General features: G+C 34.4%; 1 protein-coding gene across 4 annotated transcripts in view; it reads right to left on the bottom strand.

Moving 5' to 3' along the window:
- Erbb4 (erb-b2 receptor tyrosine kinase 4) overlaps positions 1-10,824 on the bottom strand; it is a 1,055,173-nt gene that overhangs the window by 39,837 nt on the left and 1,004,512 nt on the right. For all 4 annotated transcript variants that reach the window (XM_026786414.1, XM_026786416.1, XM_026786413.1 and 1 more), the window contains exons 23-25: positions 7,626-7,772; positions 5,099-5,196; positions 3,394-3,564 (exon numbers count right to left, since the gene is read on the bottom strand). In XM_026786414.1, coding sequence (XP_026642215.1) covers positions 3,394-3,564; positions 5,099-5,196; positions 7,626-7,772 — 416 coding nt within the window. The remainder of the gene's footprint in view (positions 1-3,393; positions 3,565-5,098; positions 5,197-7,625; positions 7,773-10,824) is intronic.

Genomic DNA, 10,824 nt, shown 5'->3' with positions numbered 1-10,824 from the left:
TGCAGTGAGAAGTCCAGGTGCACTGGCTCATGCTTCTAATCCTCACACTCCTAGAGTGAGAAGTGCAGGTGCACTGGCTCATGCTTCTAATCTTAGAACTCCTAGGATGTGAGCTGGAGACTGGAAGATCACAGGCCCACTAGCTTTGCTTACACATTAGTGGACAAAGGATTTTGTTTGAAATAAAATAGACAGTAAAGATGCCACCTGAGGTTATCCTTGAATTTACACATGTGCAACACGGAGCACATGTGCACACACATACACTCACACTCACATACATACACACAAATGCAATTTTTAGAAACATATTTTAATACTCCCAAATAAGTGGTATTAAGTACAATTCTTTTTCCAGACCCTGGAAAGGTAAACAGGAATTTGCAGTTAGCAAATCAAAATGCAGAGGAGAAAAAGAGTAAAGGCCAAGGATTCCCCCATGCGGTTTCTTCCTTGTCTAGTGCTGTTTAGCCAGCTCAAACTGTCATTAGAATTCCTTGCATAAAGTATTATAAATTAGAGTGAACCAAAAGGTGGAATTTCAGAATTCTCATGAAAAGAAAAAGATCCCAGCCTTGGTCTTAATATCTTGATAGCATTTCACTTCAAGAAATAAAACTCTTTTCTAAAAAATATTATTGAAATGAATAGTGATGAATTTGCCTTTTAGAACAATAAATACAATTGTGAAACTTGATCCTGTTTGCTCTATAGAGAGGGCAGGGAAAGTTGCCCCTCCTATACTTACAGACCTTCCTACCTCCCACAAAGACTGAGTTTCACATCTTTCTATGAACTAAAAATTATTGTTTATTTACATATTTATTTGTGTTTTCAAGACAGGGTTTCTATGTGTAGTCTTGGCTCTCCTGGAATTTTCTCTGTGGACCAGGCTGGCCTGGAACTGAGAGCTCCACCTGCCTCTACCACCTGAGTGCTGTGATTAAAGGCATGTGCTACAATGCCTGGGCTATGGATTGAATGTTTCAGCTATTACATTATGGGGCCATAAAAAAATCTTCAGTTTCCGTTGGAATTAAATTGTTTTCTATAGAAAAGTAAACAGAGGTCTCGATGTTTGCTTCTTCTGTCTGTTCTTTCTACCCCTCCCTTCTTTTCTTCTTTTCTATTGCTATTTGTTTTCCTTTATTTAGATTTGAGACAAGATCTCACTATCTATCCAAGTAGGGATTGGAATCACTACAAACATTGGCATTGAATTTACATAATCCTCCTGCCTCAGTCTCCCCATTGCTGAGACTGTAGGTGTGCTTACAAGACTGGCTTTGTCTTGCCTTTATTCATTAAGTCTTTTGAATGGAAGGAGAAGTTTAAAGAAATGTAAACCGATGAGTTGCGTTTTATGGACAAAATACTAGAGAAATTTATTGACAAGTCCCAGACACTGATGTTGATGCCAAGACCAACGAGAATATCACGGAAATAAACTTGTATCTTTAAATACAAGGCACATTGTAGGAGAGATAAAAGGCCTATCTAAGAGCTCAGATCTGCTAGCTATGCATTGGACACCATCCTAATGACCTCACTTTGTGGTGACTGATTTCTTGTTTGTAAGACTTGATAAAAACAAAATAACATCATTGGATTGTTATTAAAACATATATGTTGAATGGTAAGAGCTAGGTACTATTTCATTATTGCTGTCAGTCAATGAAATAAAGTTACTTCCATTGTAGAGAATGACAGGGAGTTTGAAATTTCTCTTAAGCTTGTGGCCAAGATAGATAGGACACATGGTTCTACCAGAGTGACAGTGTTTTGAGATGGAGATTCGAAGGGGGAAAGTTATTACCTAATATACAACCAAGAATCATGTTTCTGTCTTATAAGTGGAACATACAGAGTGCAGACTTAAAATCAGTGTCTCTCCACACCCACTAATGACCAGGAAATAATTAACTGTAGCACTTGCCAAGCTCCATGCTGGTTCTATGATGCTGTGGCCCCTCTATTAACCCAGAGACATTAAAAAATTAATAAAAGCATGTACTTCTAATTAACTCACAAGCCAAACCACCGTGCAACTGGTCTAAGGAAGCTGCTCTCACATTAGGCACGTTCCAGACTCCAGACATTTTAATCAACTATATGGTTAGGATGGCCATTTTGAAGCATTTCTGCTTCATTTAAGGTTTCACAATTTTGTGATCAATTTTTTTAATTTATACATTTATGTATTTGTGGCTCTTGTTGCTTTAATAACCAGAAAGTTGGATTCACTTATTCACTATAAAAAGAAGAAAACTATGAGGGAGCTGAAGGTAAAAAAAAGAAATAAGGTTGTAGCTTGTTAAAGTCATAGTCCTTCCTGAAGATTTAGTGATTTTATTTTGCTTTACGCTGAGTAATATTCCATTTTTATATGTACAATGCTTTCATTATCTGTTGATGAGCATCTAGGTTGGTTTCATTTCCTTGCTATCAGGATGCCTTGGATATTTTCTGAAATCATAAGTTATGTAGAAATCCCTGGAATCTCTAACGTGTGGTAACGTCTCACATACAGAGGCATTCATATTTTGAGTGGATATAAAGTCATTTTTTAAATTATAAATATTTAAATAAGATTTATTTTATTTAAAATGAATGTATGTTTGCACATAAATGCAGCTGCCTTCAGAGACCAGAAGAGGGTCCCTGGATTCCAGAGAGCAGGAATTTTCACCAGCCTAATTCTGGGATCTGAACTCTGCAAAAATCAGTACGTTCTCATAAGAGCTGTCTCTCCAGTCCTCACAGGGGAATATTTAAAAATAAACAGATGGGTTGACAGCATTCACTAAAAAACTGGGATCCACCTACAGTGGATTTGATATATAAAATATAAGTTCTTCTCAGAAGAGTCTGCTAAAACCTGTCAATGTCTTTGTAAAGATTTACTGAGCTTCTAAATATGATCCATTGTGGGTTAAAGGTCACACACGTCTCTGTGCTTGTATTTCACTTGTCAGAAAAGTGAATGTTTCTTCAATGAGTGAAAACGGTTGTACTAGTATTGATCAATACTGCATAATGTAATGTTTTCAACAAAGAACATTAAATGCCAAATTGGTAAGAATTTTCTTTCTTGTGGGAAGTTTTATTAGTTTGGCTGTTAGCAATTAAAATTTGTTTAATTTAAGATGGATAAGATGGTTTCTTTTGAAATGGTGATATCTCAGAGCACATATTGTATTGTTCATGCTTAACTTCCAAAGTTAACTATATCTGCATTGAGCTTGGCATGTAATTTGTGGATACAGTGTGTTTTTAATATAAACTTTGCAATAGTTAACTGTTTGGTTATTTGGAAATTTTTATGCTCACAGTGCATACATACACATTTATTTCTCAGAAATAACATGGTACTTGTATCTAGCTAATTCTTACCCTATTGGAGTCAATTCTTGCTCTGGATGTGTAGATGGGAGGAGGGATATTGAAAGCCTGGGGTACCAAGTATTCCTCAGCATCCATCATGTCTTCCAAATCTTCTTCATCCAAGAGATTCTGGAAGAATTTGCTGTCATTTGGACTGGGAAGCTTCATACGATCATCACCCTGAAAGATTGCCCATTAGAAATGTACAAATTATTATTCTTTCCTTCATAACATGTAGTTTCAATAGTAAGTTTATATAATAGAAAAATAATCAGCCAGCGAATCCCTGTGTTCATTATAAAGCATCTTTAGCTTAACTACCAACTAGAAAAAAAATCACATACTTTTGTTAGATATCAAAAGGTAAGGAATGGAATATAAGAAGAATGTAATTAATGCAGCAACAACAAGAATGAGCTAGGGCAAGTGACGTGCATTTCAAAGGTGGCAAAATCCACTTTAGATCTGAGAGTACCAAACATCTCACTGTTGAGGAGGTATATGGGCTAAGAAAAGCAGGAAGCAACTGACACCAACTTCTATTTAATATGGCTGCACGGATGCTACGAAGTCAGGACACAGACACCCATGGTTTGTCTTATGGTATAATTAACATCATTGCCAAAGTAATAGCATTCAAAAATCACAGTACATTGACACAGAGAATATATGACTTTGGAAGAGAAGCAGGTGTTTACCTGCTATACTTTGTTCAACTTGTCGTTTCTTAGATATTTTTAGATTTTCCAAATGTTTGTAATATTAAGGTAAACAATTTCAGTTTGTGAAAGTCATTTTGTGGGGAAAATGACTGAAAGTTACTATCTTCTAAATTCTGGCTTTTGTCTTCATGTTACTTGAAGGTAAAGGTTCTTTTCGGTGAAGAAAGATGATTGAGAATATTTAAGGTACAGCTGTGTCGTCTTTAGTAGAACATAATGACAAATAAATTATTACATTAAGTGATCCAATCTATTTGATTCCTAGTGTCGAATGGAAATTTTTTCTTGGTATGTTCTTTAACTTAAATAATCACCAATTCATTTGAATTGAGTTATTGCTTGAATACTGTACACCCCCAATACAACAGTCAACATTTGCTTCTAAAATTAGCATACAAAGTAAATGGTTTGTTATTTCCTTGTCATGGCATTTACATTTTTCTTTTTTTTCTTTTTTTTTGGTTTTTTCAAGACAGGGTTTCTCTGTGGCTTTGGAGCCTGTCCTGGCACTAGCTCTGTAGACCAGGCTGGTCTCGAACTCACAGAGATCCGCCTGCCTCTGCCTCCCAAGTGCTAGGATTAAAGGCGTGTGCCACCATCGCCCGGCCTTTACATTTATTCTTGGCTTTGTTTCTCATCATCTTGCACTCCTCTCGCCTGGATGTTCATGTCCTTCCTTTTCCAGGCAGTCTTTCTACTTCTATATCATATTATTCTATTACTTTCTTGTCCCCAATTATCTTTCCCTTAAGACCTCTTTTTCCTTTCTCTTGCTTCTTTTCTAGTTTTGTGAGCTATACCATATCTCACACACACACACACACACACACACACACACACACGATATGCATATGAGAGAGAATATATAGTATTTGTATTTTTGAGCCTGCTTTGTCCCAGTTAATAGAACCATATTAGATCCACCAATTCCTAGGTTGTTTCACATAGACATTTGATTATTGGATGTTTCCAGCAAAGTCAAAATGACTAACCTGAATAACTAGGTATCTTTGAGGGTCTCTAGCCATCCTTGAAAACTCAGCAGCCAGTTCCTTGAATTTAGGCCTGCTGTCGGCATCAATCATCCAACCTACCAATTAATGCAGAGGAAAGTATTAGTGTATCCATGCTTGGAGAATGTGATGTTGAAATTTTAGGAAATGCAAACAAAATGCCAAAGGTATTGTGTTAATAATAATCTGTAAAATCAGTGAGAGAAGCAAAACAATCATGTAAGACTGTAATTTAGTAAATTGTCATTGTCATTCACTTTGGACTGCAATATTCTATCAAAATTAAGGAAAATTTTTAAAAATTTAGTCTAATTTTAATTATGTGTCTGTGGCTAGGCATGTATACATGAGTGCAAGAACTCATGAACATCAAGAAAGGGTACTAGTCAGCCTGGCATGTGTAAATGCATACATATGCTCATGGACGTCAGGAAAGGGTACCAGTCAAGCTGGCATGTGCACATGCATGCAGATACTCATGGACATCAGGAAAGGGCATTGGTCAACCTGAGCTGAAGTTACAGGCAGTAGTGAGTTGCTTGATTTAGGTTCTGAGATCCAAACGTGGGTCATGTACAAGAGCAACACAAGCTTTTAACTGCTGAACCTTCTCTATGAGACCCCTAATTTTTGTTTTGTTGATCCTTTACAAACTTAATCCTTGTCCTTGAAAATAGATCTCAAGGACGTAGAAAATAGATCTATATAAAAAATTTTAGGACCTAAGATTCAGTTGTTCTTGTTTTGGAGTGTGGCGACAATGTTTTTAAAACATTCTTTGGTGGTTATAGACAAGATAATTGAGATAGAATGTGAAGTTTTATATCAAGAATACATGGTGGAAAATATTTCATTGTCATTATATAGTCCTGTGGCACAAAAGGTTGAAAGGGGGAACTGAAAGAAACTGCTTTTTGGCCAATTTCTTTTCGCTAGAAGGAAAAAAACCAGAATGATTACTAATGTGTGTTCAGCAACACCTGTTAGCTGATCTTAATGTTGGCTTTTCCAAATTAAAAATACTAGTTTTCAAGGTAGGTAGTATTCTTTATCAGCGAGTTTACATAAGCGGACCTTAACCACCTATACTCTGTTTAGCTGAGGAATTGACAAGAATAATAGCACCAAGCTTTCCTTGGTTGCTTTGCCAAATGATCCCTTTCTAAAGAATACAGTCTTCAGGGAAAAGGGAAAAACAAAAGGTAAAGGTCTCAATGTGCTTTGCCTAATAAGGCAAAATGTTTGCTTGTCTTTTCTTCATCACATTGCGGTATTCAAATCACATGTAATACTGGTTATGGTATCAAGTTCCCATACAAGATCTGAATGCTTTTTAGCTTTCTTCATGATATCAAGTAAACAAGGCCTGACCTAATACAGCTAGGGATTTTTCTTTTTTGTTCTTTCTTTCTTTTTTTTCTTTTTTTGTGCTATGTCTAAAGAGTTAACTTTTGTTCCCGTTCTGGAAATCCTTTGAGTATCATATTATGCATCCTTTGTATCACGTCTCCTAAGCTCAAACACTCTACATCTTATGGGTATTCATTTCCAAAAATGCTTGTTAATGCCAAGATGCTAATGACAAAGCTATTGGAGCCAAGAAAGGTTAACTTCACAGTGAGATACTTGTTTCTCTCCAACTAAATATTGAGTAAATAGGTCTACGCTTAGAGAAAAGGGCATGCTGACCAGCACTGCAAGGATGAGTTTTTATTTCTTCCCTTCCTGTCAGAATGGATCACACAAGGCATGAATATAAATATGAGAGGGCCTGGTCCCAGAGTCTCTGAGTCTCTTATTAATAAAATGCTTATTCACCTTCACCACTCTGTGTCTTTCTTTAACCCTATGTAAATCAAAACTGGAAAACCAAAGATTATGCAAGAGAAACGGCTGTCTGTTAATCTCATTTAAATTAAGTCAGAAACCCCAGAGACTTATTTAATTCTATTAAAATGAAGGATCTAGGCTTCCAAGCACATTTATAATGCACGTGTCTGGAGTATAAGAGTGGAAAGAGAAGGAAGAACACTTGACATAAACAAATGATGAAATTGAAAAGTAAGCATTATAATCTATGCTTCAATGCAGGTTCGTCATTTCTGATTCTCAACCTGCTCTGCTAATTTACTTTTGATTAAACCTATAGCTAATTAATTCAGTTTTAGACTATCACTAATTTTTAGATATGTTCCCATAAATATTAACACTAATATTATTACTAACTTTCTTATAAATAATGATCTCTCTTTATGAAAATCTTTGATGGGCATGGAAATTATCAAAATTAGAAGAGTAAGACATGCATAGTTTTTACTTTGTAGCTTGGAAGCAGATATTACTTCATTATAATAATCACAACAAACTTGTATTTATATTCTACATTCACAAATATTCTTGCTTCTATGTTTTTCAAAGCAAAGAAACATTTTGCAGGTAAAACAATCTAAACTGTTATTTTACTAAGAATGATCATGCAGGTGGTCAAAGTATTTTCCAGTCTTACATTTGACCATGACCATGTAAACATCAATTGTGCAGATGGGTGGTTGAGGCAAACGCTCTCCTTTTTCTAATAAATCCGGAATTTCTCGGGTTGGAATTCCATCATAAGGTTTTCCTCCAAAGGTCATCAGCTCCCATATTGTGACACCTAATTGGAAAGAAAATTCATATATAAGCAAATTACTGTTACAATTTTACTCTTTAAAAAGCAAACATTAGAAACCCAAAGAAAACTTTGTTTCACTTGCATCAACAATTCCAATGCTAAACCCTCTAGGGGCAATTCGCAGTAAGAATTTTCTTACTATTGTCTTGGAATTGTTACCAAAAATTAAAACAAGCTCCCTGTTTGTACCTACAGGTAATGCTAATGCTTACTGATGAAAATTGTTTCAAATACACAGCAATCCAGGATACAATCCCTTTACTGTATGCATGTGTTCAGTACAAAATAAATATGATTTCAGGAAAAGCCTGGCATGGATAAATTTTTAAATGAGTCTTTTGGTGAGAAAGCCGTCTAAGGCTGAACTGGCAGTTGCAGAATGTTGCGGGTGTCTGTTGTTACTGCGAAGCCTGTGCCTCACTTCTCTGTTAACACAAAGAAAACAAGTAGAATAAGAATTTAGTTAGCACATACAGGAATCTTCATGAGGACCAATTCATATGGAAGACAGAATATCTAGGAATGGGTATCCATAGAAATGAGAAATGAAGGAATGAAGAAAAATGGACAGCTTACTTCTAATCTAATGATATGATATTTTTGAACCACTGGAGCACTGGACAGAGAAATGAAATAAAAGGCAACACTAAGAACAAAAATAGAAAATGTAGAGCTCAACAAAAATCAATAAAAAATAAAATAAATTAAAAAAAACAAAAACAGCCATATTGTAAAGATTACTTCTTTACTACAATAGGTAAATTCTCTATTGCTGAGTCTAATCCATAGGCCAGAATACCTTTAAAAGAGAAACAGCTATGTAAGCATGGTAGTATTATAATATGAGTCTTGATTGAGCATATAGAGATTTATTTTAGTTTAAAATCCGTTAATTGGGGTTATATGTTTTGAATATCTCTGTAATGATTATTTATTTAAGCTGGCATATGTCAGTCACCATTGCCTGAAAACTATATCCCTCTATATACATAGATACACACATATACATACACACACATATATATATGAATATACATATATATATACTTCAAACTACAGAATAGAATAATTAATACTAATTAATTCTGTTAATATTTTCATTCTATAACTGTTTATAGTCACATACATGTACAACTAGAGACACACTTCAGCAGATCGACTTTTCCTAAATCCTTATTTTTTATATAAAAATCAAGTTGCTCAAGAAAGCCATTGTTTACACTTCAATGGAAAGCTATCAAAATGGTAATCACTCTTTTTCAGCAAATCAATCACGGTATTATATACGCACATTTATATACATACATACAAACATACATTTATTAGCACACAGGGCACATGCATGAAGGTAACATTTTATTGAGCCCATCCTTGCTGTTGCAAAGGACTGCATGGGTATTTTTAAATGTCTATCAGATCTTCCAAAATAAGCAAAATTTAAAAATCATTACATGGCAAAACAATAAAAATATTACAAAATATAATGCTAGTTACTACAAAACCAAAGGCTAATATTTCCAAATTCCTGCTTCTAATAATGTAATTAAATCTTTCTGGAGTGGTGGCACCGTGAATGTTAAAGTGAATGACTTTAGGTAAATAGAGAAATTTCAGACAGACTATATGAGAAACATAAAAACTTACATTGCAATTTCATCACCTTTAAGACATATCACAACTGATGCATATTGTGCATATAAAAATTCAGCGAGTGATAATTTTCATCAGAAAGATATTATAAACACGGATATGAACATTCTCTGCCACTTATGCCTCTTGCAATCAGCTACGGCATATCATAATAATCTCCAGATATCTGATGAAAATATTCTGAGGTTGTGGCTGTGACCCCAAACAGCACTATGCATCTATTTGTTGATGTTCATTCAACAGCCTGCGGAATCTTGAACTCAGTGTGAATAAAATTATGATAGCCAGATTCACAAGATTTTCTCTGAAAGACAAATTGTAGTAATAAAGCATGACTTTTTGACATTTGTTTGTTTGGTTTGAGGTCGTGAGCAATTTGCTAGAGGCAGATTGTCACCTTTAAATTTAGTGAGACACAAGTACAAAAGGGGAAAAAAGGCAAGTGTATATATTAATATGTAGTAGAAAATATGAAAATTTTATATGTGATATAAATCCTCACTACCACAGACTTATCTACATCTGTAATATTTATTATATATACATGAACATGCATGATATGCATGATAATAGACAAACATATGAGTCTATTATAAACGTGATATACTTGCTTTTTATTGACTGTTTAAAGTTGTTTAATAACTAAGCTTGTTTAAACATTTGTCTTAACCATAAAGACATATTTTCTATTCACAAATTAGATTATGTGTGACCTTCTTGGAAAATTTAACACTACTTATGACATAGATATGAGAACTTTGTCTTGAGATGTCTTCGGTTTCTCTCTCATATATATATGTGTATATATATATATACACATATATATGTATATATATATACATATATATATATATGTATATATATATCCATTCCTAAGTAAGTGTTGCAAGTTCTTAAATGGGTAAATAAATTAAATATTTATTTATATGAAGTTATAAAAAAGCTAAAACTAAGCCATAAATGTAAAATCAATTATACTATGCTTTTAAATTTTATGATCACTTTTAAGTTAGTTTTTCCTTCAGTTATGAGATTATATATATTATATATAATAAATATTTATAGTAAATGTTTTTTTTTTACATTTTTAATGCAGTATCCCCTCTTTTCTTTCATTATCTTTCTACCATCCGACCACCCTTTCAATCTACCCCTCCTCTGTCTTAGTTCAGAAAAGGTCCCATGGATATTAGCAAAGCATGACATATCAAGATGCTTTAAGACCAAGCACCTCCCCCTGTATTCAGGCTGAGCAAGACAATTCATCAGTAAGAATAGGTTTTCAAGAGGCAGCCAAAGCACAAGGGATAGTCCCTGCCACCATTGCCAGGGGTCTCACAAATAGACCAAGTTACTCAACTGTCATTATATATATATATATATA

Source organism: Microtus ochrogaster, linkage group LG4 (genome assembly GCF_000317375.1).
Source record: "Microtus ochrogaster isolate Prairie Vole_2 linkage group LG4, MicOch1.0, whole genome shotgun sequence".
NCBI classification, from domain to species: domain Eukaryota; kingdom Metazoa; phylum Chordata; class Mammalia; order Rodentia; family Cricetidae; genus Microtus; species Microtus ochrogaster.
Note: the sequence above shows the minus strand (reverse complement) of the source record. Positions and strands in the feature narration are given on the sequence as shown.